Genomic DNA, 20,140 nt, shown 5'->3' on the forward strand with positions numbered 1-20,140 from the left:
TCAGGAAGTAGTGAAGCTGTGAAAATACCCCATTCTGAACTTTTGTGGGATTTTCAGGCGGCCATCTTTATTTATTTATTTATTTTTTTCTAACTTTTTGAAAAAAAAATTGATTTGGTTGTGATGGAAACAAGAGAAACGCAACTTGGAATAATGTGAACAACGTGAAAAGTTCCAAACTTTCAAGGCATTTTCAGGCGGCCATCTTTGTTTTTTGCTCTTTTTAATAAACAGCTTAAACTCCGTTTCCATAGAAACGTGGAGGAAAAATGAAACTTTTTGAGAAAATTGATTTGGTCGTCAAGGAAATGAGAGAAAGCACAACTTGGACTACATGCACAAACTTTCAGGGCATTTGTAGAGGGCCATCTTTTTTTTTAAAACAGTTTTGACTGCGTTTCCATGGAAAGGGGGGAAAAATGTAATTCAAAACTTTTGTGGCATTTTCAGTCGGCCATTTTTTATTTTTTTTTAAACAGGTCTGACTACATTTCCATGCAAAAGGGGGGAAAAAAACGTGACTTGTTGAAAAAAATTTGATTAGGTCGTCATGGAAACGAGAGAAAACATAACTTGGACTATCGTGAACAACATGAAAACTAAACTGCAGCGCTTTCAAGGGAAAACTCAAAACTTTCAGGGCATTTTCAGGCGGCCATCTTTGTTTTTTATTAAACAGCAAAGACCACATTCCCGGGGAAATGGTGGGGAAAAAAAAAAAAAGTAACTTTTGGAAAAAATTCTATTCCGTTGTCAAGGAAATAAGAAAAAATGGAACTTGGAATATATGAACAACATGAAAACTAAAAAAAAACTTTCAGGGTATTTTCAGGCGGCCATGTTTTGTTTTTTTAAACTGATCTGACTCTGTTTCCATGAAAATGAGGGTATAAAACAAATGTGACTTGTTAAAAAATTTGTCTCGGTTCTCATGGCAACAAGAGAAAACGAAACTTGGACTAACATGAACAACATGAAAGCCAGATTGCGGTGCTTTCCAAGGAAAACTCAATGCTTTCAGGACATTTTTCAGGCGGCCATCTTTGTTTTTAAACAGTTCTCCGTTTCCACGGAAACAAGGGAAAAACAATGTAACTTTTTAAGACATCAGATTCCGTCGTCATGGAAATAAGAAAAAAAAAAACTTTGACAACGTGAACACATGAAAAATCACAAGTCTTGGGGCATTTTCAGGCGGCCATCTTTGTTTTTTTTTAAGCAATTATGACTGTTTCCGTGGAAACGAGAGAAAGCGCAAATTGAACTAATATGGAAACTACACTGCAACACTTTCAAAGGAAAAATCAAAACTTTCACGGCATTTTCAGGCAGCCATCTTTGTTTTTTAAACACTACTGACTCATTTTCCAAGTAAACGGAGAAAAAAAAAGTAACTTTTTGAAAAAATTTGTTTCAGTTGACATGGAAACAAGAGAAAACACAACTTGGACTTGGATACGTATCTTAAATTGATCTGAAATCAAGTGAGATGAGACTTTTTGACTGGAAACAAACAGGCCATGACTCAGCAGTTTGTTAGCATAGCGGTTAGCATAAACTGGAATTTCCCTTCATGAAGCCGGAAACCTGCTTATGTAATGAACTGACACTTTTGGAGGATAAAAAGTGGATTTATGGCTGAAAAAATGAGACATTTGGAAGAAAATAAGTGTCAAAATAAAGGTTTTGGTGTAGAAATGTAAGAAAATGTTCAATAATTGTTGATTAAACACAAGACCTACAACATACATTGTAAAAAGGGTCACTTAAATATAAGATTTTAAGACTAAATCAAAGAAAATGACTCTTCAAATCAAGAAGTAAGTCTCTCTGTGCTAAATTGAATTTTTGCAGTTTTGCAGTGTACTGGAAACAAACAGGCCATGACTCAGCAGTTTTGTTAGCATGGCGGTTAGCATAGACTGGAATTTCCCTTCATAAAGCAGGAAACCTGCTTATTTCATGAATTGCCACTTTTGGAGGAAAAAGTGATTTATGGATGAAAAAATGAGACATTTGGAAGAAAAAAAGTGAAAATAAAGGTTTTTGCAGTAATTTATGTGTTTCCATAGAAACGGGCTTTGGCCCCGCCCACCTTCTTCCTCCGCCGCCGGGCCAGGTTCTGCTTGGCGGCCAGCGAGCGGATGGCGCTGACCCAGGGCTCGGCCATTCGCTTGATCCTCAGCATCATCCAGCGGAACTCCTCCCGCTGAGACATGGAGCGGTACAGCTCCTCGAAACTGGTCCGGATGGACGCCTGGACACACACACACACACACACACACACACACACAAATTATAGATTGTTTGTACTTATTTCAAACTACAAGTATCTTCATTTAAGAGGAAGAAAATCCACTAAAACAAGTGAAAATTGTATAGTTTTTTATTATTTCAAAGTAAAAGTATTTAATTTAAAGAAAAAAAAACCTGCAAAGAATTTTTTTTTTTTTTTTTACTTATTTCAAAGTAAAGTATTTAGGGAAAAAATCTACCAATAGAACAAGTGAAAATTGTAGGTTTTTTTTTTTGTTTTTTTTGTTTTTTTACTTATTACAAAGTAAAGTATCTTAATTTAAGGGAAAAAATTGTCCAAAAAGATGCTAAAATTTAGATTTTTTTTTTATTACTTATTTCACAGTAAAATTTTACTTTAAGGGAAAAAAAATCTGCCGATAGAACAAGTGAAAAATGTAGACTTTTTTTAAACTTATTTCAAAGAAAAAGCATGTAAAAAAAAAATCTGCCAATAAAACAAGTGAAAATCGTCCGGATTTCAGAGAACTTCTCTGAAACCAAGTCTTTCTATCTTGATGAAATATCATTTTAGGTGAATTTATCTTAAATCAAGTAAAACGAGACATTTTCCATCAAAACAAGTTTTAAAAAGTTGGTCAGACATTTACTTTTTACAGTGAAAGGAAAATGAAAGACTGGATCTAAAAAGTCTTAAAGTGACAGGACACATTTGGGGGCCGTTATCGGCGGATGTTTACAAAATGAGCCGAGTTGCGAAACCTGGAACCGAGTCTCAATTCCTGCTGACGAAGTGAAATATCCACCAGATGGAACAAAATATGGAAATGAAAGTGAGGCAAAAAAAAAAAAATCCATGTTTAACTTTAGTGTGGGTCCTAATACAGAACCCTGTGGAACTCCAGGTTTAACTTTAGTACAGGTTCTAATACAGAACCCTGTGGAATTCCAGGTTTAACTCTAGTATAGGTCCTAATACAGAACCCTGTGGAACTCCCACCTGGCCTCGCCGGTCAATCTCTTCATTGAGGATCTTGGTTCTCCAGGGCAGACGAGGACACCAGTTCTCCACCTACCGAAACACAGAAAGTCAGTTTTGATTTGCAAACAAAATGTGTTAAAAAAAAAAACAGTTTAGAAATATTTAATTTGATCATAAAGAGACAGAAAATTGTAAAAAAAAAAAAAAACTAAAAAAAAAAAACTACAGTGACAAAAAAACAACAACAAAAAAATGCTAAAAAAAATACATAATTAATAGAAAACACAAAAATACATCCAAATTTATGACAATGACCACAAAGAAACAGACATGAACACTATTGGAGAAAAAAGACAAAAAAAAACTATAAAAATGTACATGATGACAAAAAGTCACCAAAAAAATTACAAACAGTAACAAAGAGACACAAAGTACAACACAATAACAGTTAAATGAACCAAAACGATACAAAAACATAGAAAACATAGAATAGCAGCAGAAAAATGAAGAGAAATACTGTTAAAAAAAAGGCTGTGGAAAATGTTATTGAGGGATTTTTATAGTGTAGATTGGACACCTGCTAAAATAAATAAATAAATAAATAAATAACCCAGTTTGTGAAAAAGGACAAATCATGCAAAATTCAAGGAAAACTCTATATGTTAGCAGGAGTCAATAATGGATGATTCCTCTTTCTTCCTTCTTCAACCCCCCTTTCACTTATTTGCTCTCATGAAATAAAAATCCACCTCCCGCTCATATTTTTAGCCCAACACTGCAGAAAACTGAAAATCTGAGCAAGTTCTTTTCAACTTGTTTTCAGTGAAAACGTCTAACTGTACTCGATTTAACATAAATTCACCTAAAAATTATATTTCAACAAAATTAAAGACTTTATTTAAGAGAAATTCTCTGAAATTTTGACAATTTTCACTTCTTCTATTGGTGGATTTTTTTTAATCTTAAATTAAAATTTTATTTGAAATAAGTAAAAAAAAATCTACAGTTTTCACTTGTTCAACAGAACAAACCTTCTCAAAGTAAAAGTATCTTAATTTCAAAAAAAAAAACATCATCAAAGAACAAATGAAAAATGTATTTTTACTTATTTCAAAGTAAAGTCTCACAATCAGAAAAAAATATATTAATAGAACAAGAGAAAATTGTAGATAATTTTACGTATGTCAAAGTAAAATATCTTAACATAAGAAAAAAAATCTATCAACAGAACAAAATTTTAATTTTTTTTACTTACTTCAAAGTAAAAGTATCTTCATTTAGGAAAAAAATCTGCCAACAGAACAAGTGCAAATTGTACATTTTTTAAAGCTCATTTCAAAGCGAGTGTCTTCATTTAAGAAATTAAATCTGCCAGCAGAATAAGTGCAAATTGTATTTTTTTATTTCAAAGTAAAAGTACCTCATTTAATGAAAAAAAAAATTGCCAAAGAACAAAAGAAATTTGTAGATTACTACAATTTTAAGTTTCTTTCAAATTAAAAGCATTTTAATTTAAAAGTATCTTAATTTACGAAAAAAAATTACCATTAAACAAGTGAAAATTGTCTTGATCTCAGAGCACTTCTCTTAAATCAAGTCTTTTATTTTGCTGAAATATAACTTTTAAGTGAATTTATCTTAAATCCAGTAAAATGAGACATTTCGCTCAGAACAAGTTTAAAAAAACTTGCTCGGATTTGGGGTTTTTTTGCAGTGCAGAGCAGTTCCACTCACCTCGCTCAGGTAGATGAAGAAGGGCAGGTGGATCCGTCCACGCCGTAGCTGGAGTAGCAGGAGTCTGAGCGCCACATCTCCTTCATCCACTGAGGAGGAGGACAGAAAAAAAATTACCATTTGGCATCCCTTTGTGGCCATTTTGCTTCCCTGTGGAAATTTTTTGTTTGTTTTTTTTTAAATCCCCATTTAGTTGTTTTACATCTTTTACCATTTATTTCCCATTTTTGCTTATTTTCATGGTTTTGATCAATTTGGCACATTTTGCATCCCTTTTGTGGCCATGTTGCTTCCCTGTTGGACTGTTGGTATCCCCGTGTAGTTGTTTTACATCTATTACTGGGTTTTTTTTTTTTTTTTTTTCAAATTTTAAGGGAATATTTCACATCTATATGTGCTCATTTTTCACTGTTTTGGTCAATTTGGTCGATTTAGCATCCCTTTGAGGCAATTTTGCTTCCCTATGGGACTGTTTTATATCCCCATGTAGTTTGTTTTTACATCTATTAGTGTTTATTTCCAATTTTGGGGGGATATTTCACATCTATTAGAGGTAATTGTGCATGGTTTTGATCAATTTGGTCGATTTTGCATCCCGTTGTGGCCATTTTTGCTTCCCTATGACATTGTTCTGTATCCCTGTATCTTTGTTTTACATTTATCAGTGTTTATTTCCCATTTTAGGGAGATATTTTCCAAACATTAGTGCTCATTTTGCATGATTTTGAATAGTCTGGTACATTTTGGATCCTTCTGAGGCCATTTTGCTTCCCTATGGGACTGTTTTTTTTTAAGCCCATGTAGTGTGTTTTACATTTATTAGTGTTTATTTCCCATTTTGGAGGGATATTTCACATCCATTAGAGGTATTTTGAATGGTTTTGATCAATTTGGTACATTTTGCATCACCCTGTGGCCATTTTGCTTCCCTGTGGGACTGTTTCGCATCCACATGTCATTGTTTTACATTCATTACTGTTTATTTCCAAATTTTGGAGGGCTAGTCCTCATCTATTAATGCTCATTTTGCATGGTTTTGATCAATCTGGTACATTTAGCATCCCTTTGTGGCCATTTTGCTTCCCTGTGGGACTGTTTTTTTTTTTTTTTTTTAATCCCCATGTCATTGTTTTACATCTATTAGCATTTATTTACCATTTTGGGGTGATATTTCACATATTAGTGGTCATTTTGCATCCATTGAGGCTATTTTGCTTCCCTGTGGGACTGTTTCGTATTCCCATGTCGTTTTACATGGGAAGTGTTTATTAAGTGTATATCAGTGTTCATTTCCATCGTTAGGGCATATTTTATCATTACTATTGCATCCCGTTGTGGCCATTTGCATCCTCATGTCACTGTTTTACATATTGTCATCATTTTTGCATGGTTTTGATGAGTTTTGGTACATTTTGCACCTCTTTGAGGCCATTTTGCTTCCCTGTGGACTGTTTTTTAATCCCCATGTCACTGTTTTAGATCTACTAGCATTTATTTGTCATTTTTGGGGGATAGTTCACATCTATAGTGATGATTTATATGATTTTGCATCTTTGCCACTTTGCATGTTTGTTACTTCTCTGCAGTTGCGTCTCGCATTTTTCTGTACGGCTGCTTCACTGTTGACCGCCGGTGCGGTATTCACGGCTCACACACTCACCTCACTGTGTTTATCCGCCTGGCCGTGAAAAAACAAGGTGTGGCCAAGCTCACACTGCTACTTTGGGTCAGAGAAAGTCAGCTGGTTAAGAAAAATAAAAGCTTCATATATATGTGTATACACATCACTCCTGAGATCATGGATAGGTGGGCGAGTGTGTGTGTGTGCTTTATAATTTTTTTATTAATTTAAATTATTTATTTTATTTTATTTAACCTTTATTTAGCCAGGAAAGTCCCATGAGATTAAAACATCTTTTTCAAGGGAGTCCTAGGAGTATTTATTTACTTATGTTATTTGTTTTTTTATTTATTTATATTTTTCCTTTTAAAGAAAAATAGAAGTATTTACAGGAACCCAACAGAGTGCTTATCAGTGTTGCTAGATTGGGATTTGGGCTTCTTTGAAGGCCATTGGTCTGGAGAAAAGAGCATTCCACCGCAAAAGTCAAAATTGCAGAATTTTTTTTTTTCATTGTTTTTTCCAATGAAAATGTCTCCTTTTACTTGATTTAAGATAAATTCACTTAACATGAATATTTCAGCAAGCAAGAAGACTTGTTTTAAGAGTCTCTGAAATCAAGACAGTTTTCACTTGTTCTATTGGTAGATTTTTTTTTCTTAAATTCAGGTACTTTTACTTGAAATAAGCAAAAAAACCTAAATTTTCCAGCTTTTCTATTGGTAGATTTTATTTGTAAAATTAAGGTAATTTTACTTTGAAAATAAGCACAAAAAATCCTCAATTTTCAATTGTTCTTTTGGCATTTTTTTCTTAACTTAGGATACTTTACTTTGAAATAAGTATATTTGAAATTGTAGATTTAAAAAAAAAATAAAAAAAAAAAAATTATTATATACTATTAGTCTTTATTTAAAAAAATCTATCACTAGAAAAAGTGAAAACTGTAGATGGTTTCAATTTTTTTCAAAGTAAAAGTATCTTAATTTAAGACAACAAAACCTGCCACAGAACAAGTGAAAGTATTTTTGATTTCAGAGAACTTCTCTTAAAATCAAGTCGTTCTATCTTGATGAAATATATATATATTTAAGTGAATTTGTTTAAATCAAGTAAAATTCGTGTTCAAAAATCTTAGTGAGACTTTGACTTTTTGCAGTGAAACAGTGAGACAGATCTGGCAACCCAGAGTTTGTGTTGTGTGTCCTCACCTTCAGTTTGCCCTCGCAGTGAGGGAATCCATCCAGAGGAGGCAGCTCACATTTCTCCTGGGCCCCGTTCAGGAGATCTGGAACAGAAAAAAAATATATAATAAATAAATACATTTTAAAAAAAAGAGACGATCAATAAATCAGTGAGTATCAAATACTCTTAAAGCAGGATTCTAACCTGAGTAATACTGAGGCCAATCTTAAGTGAATTTTTATGCGAAAAAGGCTTAAAATAGATGAAAACAAAAATGTGTTGAATTACACTGCAAAAAGTCAAAACCTGAGCAAGTTTTTTAAACTTGTTTTGAGTTAAAAAAAAAGTCTCATTTTACTTGATTTAAGATAATTTAACTTAAAAATTAATCCTGAATCAAGAATAATTAGACATTTTTACTCAATGGAAGTTAAAAAAACTTGCTCAGATTATGAATTTTTGCAGTGTAGATTCAGAATTATGAGTGTTTAGTCTCTATTGGCTGATGACCAACATCTTCAGGACATATTTCCTCCAACGCCGTCACATGTCTATCCTCACTAAAGGTACAAAGGTTCTTTCTTTTATCGCTTTTTTGGCACTCACAATGATTTTATGAGCGCAAAAATCAATAAAACTCAGTTCATACTGCTTTGCTGTTAGAAACTGTGCAATCACACTGCACAAAACTGCAAAAATTAAAAAATCTTACCAAGTTCAAAAGTCTTGTTTTCAGTCAAAATGTCTCATCTCACGTGATTTAAGATATATTTAAGATACAGACACTTATTTCTTGGTTTAATATTATTATATCAAGATCTCGTTTTAAGTAAATCCACTTGCTGCATGGACAGATAATTTCACTAGTTTTAAGAATAATGTTCTTTAATTTAGTGTTGATATTTGTATTTAGGTTTATCCTTTTTTGCAGTGCAAAGAGGGACATATACCTTTGGTGGGTCATTATTTAGTTTTTTCTAATAAAGCCTGATTATTTCACCTGTTAAATAAACAAAAGTGGGATAAGAGTAAATAAATCTGAGTGGGCGGTGTGGATTATATGTGAAGGAAAACCATTGTATAAATTGTTTTGAAGCAGTGCAAAGTGTTTTTTTTTACTAATTGTGATATTATTAGTCTGTATAATGCGAAGGTGGCCGATAGTATCGCATTATTAGCATGATTCTCAGGCTTTACATTGAAGTGATCATCTGCAGCAATTTTGTGATCATCTGCCATATTTTCTATTCTTCTGCCGCATTTAAGATCTGCCGCATTTTTTTGCCACATTTTGTACTCATCTGCCGCAATTTGTGATCATCTGCCAGCATTTTTTGATCATCTGCCGCATTTTTTTTTGCCATATTTTTGTGAGCACCTGCCGCAATTTGTGATCATCTGCCGCATATTTTTTGGCCACATTGTTGTGATCACCTGCCACAATTTGTGATCATCTGCCACTTTTGTAATGAGCTTCCATATTTTTGCCCACATTTTGTAAGCTTCTGCCACATTTTCAGATCATCTGCCGCATTTTTTTGTCAAATTTTGTGATCACCTGCCGCAATTTGTGATCATCTGCCACATTTTGTGATCATCTGCCACATTTTGTAATGAGCTTCCATATTTTTTGCCACATTTTGTAATCTTCTGCCGCATTTTTTTGTCCATTATGTGATCATCTGCCACATGTTGTGATCATCAGCCGCATTTTTCCAATATGTTGTGATCACCTGCCGCATTTTTACCACATTTTGTGATGAATCTGCCGCAATGTTTTTTGTGATATTTGTGATCATCTGCTGCAATTTTTTATCATCTGCCGCACTTTTTTGCCATAATTTGTGATCACCTGTCACAATTTGTGATCATCTGCCGCATTTTTTGCCACATTTGTGATCATCTGCACATTTTTTTGCCACATTTGTGATCTTCTGTCACCTTTTTTTGCCATTTTGTGATCATCTCCCACATTTTGCGATGACCTGCCGCAATTGTTGATCACCTGCCGCATTTTTTTGCCACAGTTTGCAATCATCTGCTGCATTTTGTGATCATCTACCGCCATTTTTTTTTTTTTTTTTTGCCATATTTTGTGATCATCTGCTGCATTTATTCATTTATTTCCTTTACCTCCCTGTTCAGCATGGAAGCAGCAGAATGTGGAGTCTGGCTGCTGTCATGTGCCAGAGAGATTTGCTCTTCCAAGAGGAGCTTTTAAGGATAAAGCTCCTCTTTGCTAACATGTTTTGTTTTTTATTTATTTTAATTATTTTGAGTACTGATACATGATGTTGCTGGACCTGACAGGGGGACAGAAAGACAGGTAAAGAGGACAGAAAAGTGGAAGAAAGAAACTTGAACAAACAAGCAAAGACAACAAAAATAAAAGAGTGTAGAGAAGGAAGAGAATGCAATCATACGACAGTCTTTTAATAAATATCGACACTCCAGACCAATCGCCTACTGCACCTCCTTAGAGATTATGACAGAGGGCTACAGACTTTTGTTGGAAAATATAGCTGAGGATCCAGGTGTCAAATTACACCAAAGCATCAGGAGGCTACTATAGATCACCACTAGTTCTAACTACCACAAGAAAACAAGGTCACTGAATGTTGAAGAGTGATTACATAGAGCGTGATCATGCAAATGTGACAGGATCATGGCAATATATGACCTCTGACCCCTGAGAAGATCACAAGCAGGCTAGAAGAGGCCCTCAGGGCCCAGATAACTGGCAGCCCATCCCAGAGTCCAGATCCGAGCAGTTGAAGTAATCACCTTCCTCTTTAAAACCCCCCCCCCCCCCCCCCCCCCCCCCCCCCCCGCCCATTTACAGACGTCACCGCCGCTGACCTTTACCGCCGGAACATGAATAATGAATAACGCACGCCGGCAGGCTGAGATCAAGGCTTGAAAGCAAATGCGTTCGAGGACGGGCTCAGGTGTGCTTCTCACACACACAGACACACACACACACACACACACAAAAATAACAACAAAACAGGAAGTCCGTTCCAACTCCACTTCCACCCATTCTCAAATCCAGTGTCTCTTTCTGGCGATTAATGCAAGCTCTGTGCGGCGCCGGGGGAAAACCGGGAGGGCGACAGGGCGGGCGACGGGCTCCTGATGGAGTCGGCATGTCACAAGACAGACACACAATACACAATGGCAGTGTTTTTGTTCCAGCAGGGCCGGCAGGGCGGCTTTATTTACAGCAGTGAGGAGCTGCCTTCACTGCCGAGACGTGTTACATGTGATGTGTGTCCAGACAGAGGAGGATTATACTGGTGGGGAAGTATTGGGGCTGTGTTCATCCCTAAGGGGGGGGGGGGGAATCAGAGGGGGGGATAGAGGGGTCAAGACCAAGACAAGAACGACTGCCACTGGTGTCAAGAAAAACTCAGAGGGGGTTTTCAGTCAGAAACAAGGCATTTGGCACCACTATGGAAGAAGTCTCGTAAAGATCTGTCAGATTTTGTAATCATCTGCTACGTTTTTAACAATCTTCCCCAAATTCCCCAATTGACAAGTTGTGGGATTTTGTTAAAATCTGTCACATTGTTCTGCCGCATTATGTGATCATCTGCAACGATTTCGTAATCATCTGCGCATTCTGGAACAATCTGCAAAATTTTGTAATTGTGAGAAGTTGTGGCATTTTGTAATCATTTCTCATTTCTGCCAGATTTTGGGATCATCTGATGTGTTTTCTTCCACATTTTGTCACAATTTTAAACAATTCTGCTTGGAATTGTGACAAGTTGTGGCATTTTATTAAAATCCATTACATTTTTCTGCTGCATTTTGTGATCACTTGCCACACTTTTAACAATCTTCCCCATATTGTGACAAGTTGTGGCATTTTGTAATAATTTTTTCATACTTTTCTGCCACATTTTGAGATCGTCTGATGTGTTTTGTCTCACATTTTGTAACAATTTTAAACAATTCTGCTTGGAATTGTGACAAGTTGTGGCTGTTATTAAAATCTCAAATTTTTCTGCCGCATTTTGTGATCACTTGCTATATTTCCTGATCATCTGCCACATTTTGTAATCATCTGATGTGTTTTCTGCCAGATTTTGTAACAATTTTCCACAATTCTGACTCAAATTGTGACAAGTTGTGGCATTTTGTACTAATCTGTCACATTTTTCTGCCACATTTTGTCATAATCTGCTGTGTTTTGGAACTATCTGCTGTATTTTGCAATCATCTGCACATTTTGGTATAATTCTCCACATGTGACAATCTGCTGCATTCTTCTGCCACATTTTATTACAATTTATGCCATATCAAGAAAATTTGCCTTATTTTGTAATCATATGTCGCGTTTTGCAAAAAATCTGCAACATTTTTGTAATCATCTACCTCACTTTTAACAATCTTCTCCAAATTGTGACAAGTTGTGACTTTTGGTTATATTCTGTCACATTTTTCTGCCACATTTAATGATCATCTGCCATATTTTGTGATCATCTGCCACATTTTCTGCCACATCGCACAACAATTTTCTCCATATAGTAAGAATGTGCCTCATTTTGTCATCATCTAGCACATTTTCTGATCATCTGCCACATTTTATAACAGTTTTCCACACATTGTTACAATCTGCCCCAAACTGTGACAAGTTGTGGCATTTTGTAACAATCTGTCATATTTTTCTGCCACAACGTGTAATCATCTGCCACATTTTGCCGTCCTCTGCCACATTTTGTAAACATCTGCCACATTTTGTTGTCCTCTACACATTTTGCAATCATCTGCCACATTTTGTAGTCATCTGCCACATTTTGTAAACATCTGCACATTTTGTAAACATCTGCCCTATTTTGTGATCATCTGCACATTTTGTAAACATCTGCCCTATTTTGTGATCATCTGCACATTTTGTAGTCATCTGACATTTTGTGAACATTTGCCACATTTTGTAATCATCTGCTGTGTTTTGTAAACATCTGCCACATTTTGTAAACATCTGCACATTTTGCAGTCATCTGCACATTTTTGAAACATCTGCACATTTTGTAATCGTCTGCATCTTTTGTAATCATCTGCCGCATTCTGCGACCATTTGCCACACTTTCAATCATCTGCCGTGTTTTGTAGTCATCTGCCACATTTTTTAAACATCTGCTCATTTTGTGATCATCTGCCACATTTTGTAAATATCTGTACATTTTGTAAACATCTGCACATTTTGTAAACATCTGCCCATTTTGTAAACATCTGCCCATTTTGTGATCATCTGCCATATTTTGTAGTCATCTGCCACATTTTTTAAATATCTGCACATTTTGTAAACATCTGCCCATTTTGTGATCATCTACCACATTTTGTAATCACTTGCTATATTTTCTGATCATCTGCCACATTTTGTGATCATCTGCACATTTTGTAAACATCTGCACATTTTGTAAACATCTGCACATGTTGTAAACATCTGCACATGTTGTAAACATCTGCACATGTTGTAAACATCTGCACGTTGTAAACATCTGCATATGTTGTAATCATCTGCATATTTTGTAGTCAACTGCCACATTCTGTAGTCATCTGCCACAGTTTCTGCCACATCTGCTGCATTTTCTCTTGTATATTATTACAATCTGCCACATTTTAATTGCCTGCTTTTTGTGAAATTTTGCCACATACTGTATTCTACACTTTGTAATATCCCACCACATTCTGAAAACACAACAAACAGTAATAAGTCATCAAATACTGCAACACTTTACAAAATGTGGGTTCTGCCTTTTAAAAAAAAGTAACAATGTGGTTGATTATTTAATAAACCATCAAAATTAAACCTTAATTAGAAAAAGCCATCAGAACATTGATCATTTCAGCTGAATTTGATTTATTTTCTTAAAATGTCAGGATGTTTGATTGCTGTCACAACATAATGCTCCAACATTAAAGTGGCACCAGAAAGTCCTGTTGAGCCACTTTTGATAAGCAGACGTTTCCTCATTGCTTCCAGCAGGATGATTCACGTTTGCAGGTATCTTGTTATTTTTTATGACTTCATGAACGATTGGGGTCAGTGGAAATGGGTGACAAAAAAAAACAAGTTGGGTAAGTTGCTTTTGTTTGTGCAATGTCAACGCAACTTTAAGTCCTATTGCCTAGTTTCAGTTAAGTTTAATTAGAGTTAATTGCGACCCACAAGAAATATGCTTGAATGGGAACAACGGTCGCACAGTAGTAATACACTGCAAAAAATAAAAATCTGAGCAAGTTTTTTTCAACTTTTTTTTGAGTGAAAGTGGGTGAAAATCAACAAAATTTTCACTTGTTCTATTGGCTGATTTATTTTTTTTAATTAAGACACTTATTTTGAAATAAGTAAAAAAATTTACAATTTTCACCTGATTGAAATAATTGAAAAAAAAGAAATCTATAATTCTTAACTTGTTCTATTGACAGAATTTTTTCTCATTTTAAAGTAAAAGTACCGTAACTTTAGAAAAACAATCTGCCAATTGAACAAGTGGAAACTGTCCTGATTCCAGAGATCTTCTCTGAAATCAAGTCTTTCTATCTTGATGAGATATGTTTCACTGAATTTATCTTAAATCAAGTAAAATGAGACATTTTCACTCGAAGAAGTTTAAAAAAACTTGGTAAGATCATAACTTTTTACAGTGTAGAGGACAAACTGCTGCAGTAAACGATCACAAAATAAATAAAAGAAACCTCGGCTTCATGGCCGCTCGCTTGGGGCTAATAAACTGCGCTCCGTCAATATTTATCTTGAAACTTATCAGAAAGTCAACATGCGTCGTGTCTTATAGCATCTTAAAAACTTGGTCAGACTTTTTATTTTTGCAGTGAATAGTCACAATTATAATTATTTATTAATTCTTTAGTTTAATCTAAAATCTGTATTTCCCTTCTAAATGAACAAAACATGGATAAGAGCAAATGAAAATTTAGTTTTTTTACTTACTTCAAAGTAAAAGTATCTGAGAAAAAAAATCTGCCAATAAAAGTAAAATTTGTCTTGATTTCAGAGAACTTCTCTCAAAGTTCTATCTTTCTATATTGCTGAAATATTTTTATGTGAATGTATGTTAAATCAAGTAAAATGAGACATACAAGTTTAGAAATCTTAAGATTTTTACTTTTTGCAGTGTAACAGTTTAAATAATTCAATTATTCATAATTGAAAGTCTTTTTTATAGTTTTTTGTTATGCGTCAGAGATGTCCTTTCCTTGATAATTTAGATGATTCAATTTGGAAATTTGTTTATTAATGATGTGAGATGAAGCTTCATGAAACACTGTGTCCATTCTCTCTCAGGCCACTAGATGGTGCTATTGTTCAAGAAATGTGAGAGAGCTCAGTTAATTGCCAGTCCTCCAGCCTCCACCTGAGAACCAAGAGTGCCGTCTAGTGGCTTCAGAAAATAGACGGTGGTTCATGAAGCTTCATGAACCACAGTCGTCATTTTCTGAATCCACTAGATGGTGCTATCTGTTCAAGAAAGTGGTTCATGAAGCTTTGCTGTTTTCATGTAAGCTTGGAATAAATCAGTTTATAATGATAAATTACCAATATGTTATTTACAAACTTTTTTACAATTGTCAGTACATCATTTGTTTTTTAATTTTTTGAATTCTTTACTATTGTTTTTTTATTATTTTATTTATTTTCATTATTTTTTTAAAGGTTATGTGACATTGATCTTTCCTCTGGTCTGGGATTTCAGTAGCCGACTCTCGGCCAACAATAATAATAATTAGAAAAAGACAGAGTAATAAATATATTATCTGTGTTCTGATTGACACCCTCCTGATCAATAAAGCAATCAGGACATGCTGCCTTAGTGGATCCGTGTCAACATCTTCAAGCGTCGCTCGAAGGAAACTTGAATCTGCAAAGGATCCCGTCGTCCCGGCAACGGGAGCGACGGCGTTCGACAATGAGCCATTGTCTTCAGAGAAGTGCGTGTGTTTGTGTGTCAAAGTGCTGATTGGTGTGTGTGTACCTCCAGAAGGGAGTGTGTAAACTAGAAAAGTCCAAAGCATGCACTGCAAAAAATCAAAATCTGCCCAAGTTTTTTAAACTTGCTTTGAGTGAAAATGTCTCATTTTATTTAATTTAAGATAAATTCACTTAAAAACTATATCTCAAGATAGAAAGACTTGATTTAAGAGACGTTCTCTGGAATCAGGACAACTTCAGATTCAGTTGAGTATCTAATCAACATCTCTGCACGGCAAAAAGTAAATCTTACCAAAAGTTAATTCATCGTGTTTTCAGTCAAAAAGTCTCATCTCTCTTGATTTCAGATCAATTTAAGACCGAGAGACTAATTTCTTGATTTAAAATTCTACTTCTGTTTATATCTTGTATTTGGGTAAACATTGTTTGCAGTGTACGACCAAAGCAAATTAAAGTATCTAATGTGTTTTGGCCAATATAAAGTCTCAAGTATGTTATTCCACTTGTACACTCTAAAAAAAAAAAGTTCGCCTAAATAGAAGATACCAATACTAAATAAAAGAAAATTACTTCAAATTCGTGAAATGAAAATTTAAATATTAAAAAGTAGATTCATGGCTGGAAAAATGAGACATTTGGAAGAAAATAAGTGTCAAAATATAGGTTTTGGTGTCGAAATGTAAGAAAATGTACAATAATTGTTGATTAAACACAAGACAAACAACATACACCATTCAAAAAAAAAAAAAAAAAAAAAAAAAAGAGGTCCAAGTACAAGACGTCAACAGTAAAGAAAGTTAGAGTTAAAACTAGTAAAATGCTGTGTCCATGCAGCAAGTACATTTTACTGACAAAGAGATCTGGAAAGAAGAATTTTAAATCAAGAAATAAGTCTCTCTGTCATAAATTAATCTGAAATCAAGTGAGATGAGAGTTTTTGACTGAAAACAGGACCAATGAACTCGGTAAGATTTTAAGTTTTTGCAGTTTTTGCAGCGTACTGGAAACAAACAGGCCATGACTCAGCAGTTTTGTTAGCATAGCGGTTAGCATACACTGGAATAAAGCAGGAAGCCTGCTTTTTTAACGAATGAAATCAGTGATGCTGCTGCGAAATCTGAACCGACTGACTTGGAGTCACTGTGACTGAACAGACACACACACACACACACACGCACACACACACACACACACACACACACACACACACAGTTAGAACATGCTAACCCCTTATCTACAACTCAAACCAAGGACTTGTTGATAGCCTCCTTGTTGTTTTCTTTTGCATCGTGCCCTGAACCTTTCATTCCGGCGTGAAGCGCGACGAGGCCGACCCGGCTGTTTTGTTTTTTTTTATCTCGAGCCAATGATCGCAACCTTTCGTGTCGACTCGTTCCGCGCACTTGTCGCTTTGTTAAGGAGCCGGACGATCACCTGGCTGATAACCGGTTGCCCGTCTGGACGAGCCGCTGCTCAGACAGACCGAAGCCTCCAATGATACACTGCAAAAACATCATTCTCGTTTTACTGGATTTAAGATAAATTCACTTAAAAATTTGATTTTGTAAGATAGAAAGACTTGATTTCAGAGAAGTTCTCTAAAATCAAGACAGTTTTCATTTGTTCTAGTGGCAGATTTTCTAAATTTAAAGTATCTAAATTTAAGTAAAAAAATCTGCCAATAGAACAAGTGAAAATGACTGGCCTGCTTCTGGCCTTCTCAGGGGTCAGAGGTCATATATACATGATCACTATCACCATCTCTATCACCATCATATTTGCATGATCACGCTGAGTTTTAATCACTCTTCACATACTCGGTTACCTTGTCTTCTTGTGGTGGTTAGACTAATGGTGATCTGTAGTAGCCCTCTCTTGATGCACGCCCCTAGTTTACTACTAGTTACTACTAGGTTTGTGGTGTCCTTGTGCCTTTGCATTTCCTTCCTTCCCTACACCTCTTTTTGTTGTTGTGGCCTGGTCTGTTCACTACTATGGGTCGTCAAGGAAAAAGAAAAAAAAAGTATATGTGTGTATGTATGTGTGTATTTATATATACATATATGTATGCCGGTTTTAAATAAAGGCAGCAGCAGGAGATTCAGTCTCGTCCTGCTGCTAACATTAAAATCTGTTCGGATAGTAAAAGGCTACAATCATACAATATTGCACGCACCAGCTGCCGAACAGGACAAGGGAAAAAAAAAAAAAAGAACAAGTGAAAAATGTAGATTTTTTACTTATTTCAAAGTAAAGAATCTTAAAATAGGAGAAAAAAATGTCCCCATAGAACAAGTAAAAACTATAGATTTTGTTTATTTCAAAATAAAATCTTAATTTCAGAAAAAAATTTGCCAATTGAACAAGAGAAAACTGTCTTGATTTCAGAGAACTACTCTTAAACCAATTATGGAATATAATATTTAAGTGAATTTATCTTAAAGCAAGTAAAATGAGACTTTTTCACACAAAACAAGTTTCAAAAAACTGACTCAGATTTATAATTTTTTTGCAGTGTAGGACTTGACTAACAACCAGAAATCCAAAGGCAGAGGGAGTCAGAGTCAGATGTCTTTTAGCGCCAGGAGGAAACATGTTCAGAGCAATCAAACCCCCCCCCCCCCCCCCTTCACACAGGAAACACCCCCACCCCACGGTGCGTTCAGGTGTCGGTGACGGCGTCCAACCGTTTTTAGCACCTGCTACTTGTGACGTGGTGGAATTTCCCGCTTTCTCGACGAGCCGTTTTCACCCTTCATGAGGCGATAGAGGTGATAAGGAAGGAGGAAGTGGCGGAGAAACGTGTCTGCTTATCTCACCCGGCCAGCGGGCCCAAGAGCACTGCGGTAGCTGGCAATACATTTTATAGTTTTATAGTTTAATAGGCTTTCAGCAGGTTGACTTATTTATCGGAATGGGGTGCAATAAATGAAAAAAATCCATTTCACACTGCAAAAAAATTCATCAAGATAGAAATATAATTTCTATCTATTCTATAATGTCTAGATAAAGAGTTAGCATGTTCTGTGTGTGGGGTTTTTTCAGACAATATTTGGAAGGAAAAATGGGAAAATGAGTGTCAAAATAAAGGCTTTGGTGTGAAAACGTAAGAAAATGTTCATTAATTGTTGATTAAATACAAGACAAACAACATACACTGTAAAAAACTGTGTTGCCTAAATACAAGATCTTAACAGTAAATGAAATGAGTGTTAAATTAAATGTCTTAAATTGATCTGAAATCAAGTGACATGAGACATTTTGACTGAAGGATTTTGAATTTTTTCAGTTGTCGCAGTGTGGTTAAACATGGACTCCATTTCATTTCGTGTCAGTCTGCTTTGCGTTAACGCAGTACAAACGGGGCAGGTGTGAATCCCGGTGCAGAGCTGATAGTTTAGAGGCTTGGAGTGTAGAGGGTACTTTCAAGGCCCGTGACATTCGTCTTCAAACCAAACGGAAACTAAATCCAGGCAATTTTCTTCACCCGCTGCTTGGAAATCCCAAGTCAAGGCTCTACGTCCGATCGGGAAAACCTCAGGTTCCGTGACGGTTCTGAAAGAACCACGGTTACTGGTTCTTCCAAAAATTGGAGTGTACGTTTCGGTCTAACCTGTCTTCCTAAGGAGCTAGGGGGACGTAGGGGAGAGAAGCCGGTGTGTCGCAAGGAGTCCAACGGGCTGAGAGGGTACCTTCAAGGCCCTTGACGTTCCTCTTGAGACCAAATGGAAACTAAATCTGGGTATTTCTCATAACCGCTTCTTGGAAATCTAAAGTCAACGCCATACGTCCGATCGGGAAACCCTCAGATTTCGTGATGGTTCCGAAAGAATCGTGGTTACAGGTTCTTCGAAAAATTGGGCCGCATGTGTTGGTCTAACCTGTTTTCCTAAGAAGCTAGGATGACATCGGGGAGAGAAGCCGGTGTGTAGCTGGGACTCCAACGGGCCTAGAGGGTACCTTCAAGGTTGACGTTCCTCTTAAAACCAAATGGAACCTAAATCCGGGAATTTTTTCTTCACCTGCTGCTTGGAGATTGAAAGTCAATGCTCTACATCCAATCAGGAAAACCTCAGATTTCGTGACGGTTCCGAAAGAATCGTGGTTACTGGTTCTTCGAAAAATTGGGCCGCATGTGTCGCAGCCAGTGGTTGTTCTAACGTGCCTTTCTACAGAGTTAGGATGAGGGGATCAGGGAAAGAAGCTGGTGTGTGGCTGGGAGTTTAGAGGCCCGGAGTGTAGAGGGTACCTTCAAGGCCCTTGACGTTCCTCTTAAAACCAAATGGAACCTAAACCTGGGACTTTGGATCGCCCGCTGCTTGGCAAACAAAAGTCAAGGCTCTACGTCTGATCGGGAAGACCTCAGGTTCCGTGACGGTTCTAAAAGAACCGTGGTTACTGG

The 20,140-nt window shown here is 35.9% G+C and overlaps 1 protein-coding gene across 1 annotated transcript in view; it reads right to left on the bottom strand.

Annotated features, from left to right (window-relative positions):
• mgat5 (alpha-1,6-mannosylglycoprotein 6-beta-N-acetylglucosaminyltransferase) overlaps window positions 1-20,140 on the bottom strand; it is a 72,675-nt gene that overhangs the window by 33,972 nt on the left and 18,563 nt on the right. Inside the window, 5 exon segments of the mRNA XM_030086187.1 lie at window positions 2,096-2,257; window positions 3,257-3,328; window positions 4,973-4,995; window positions 4,998-5,061; window positions 7,805-7,881. Coding sequence (XP_029942047.1) covers window positions 2,096-2,257; window positions 3,257-3,328; window positions 4,973-4,995; window positions 4,998-5,061; window positions 7,805-7,881 — 398 coding nt within the window.

This window comes from Salarias fasciatus, assembly GCF_902148845.1.
Source record: "Salarias fasciatus chromosome 23 unlocalized genomic scaffold, fSalaFa1.1 super_scaffold_20, whole genome shotgun sequence".
NCBI classification, from domain to species: Eukaryota; Metazoa; Chordata; class Actinopteri; order Blenniiformes; family Blenniidae; genus Salarias; species Salarias fasciatus.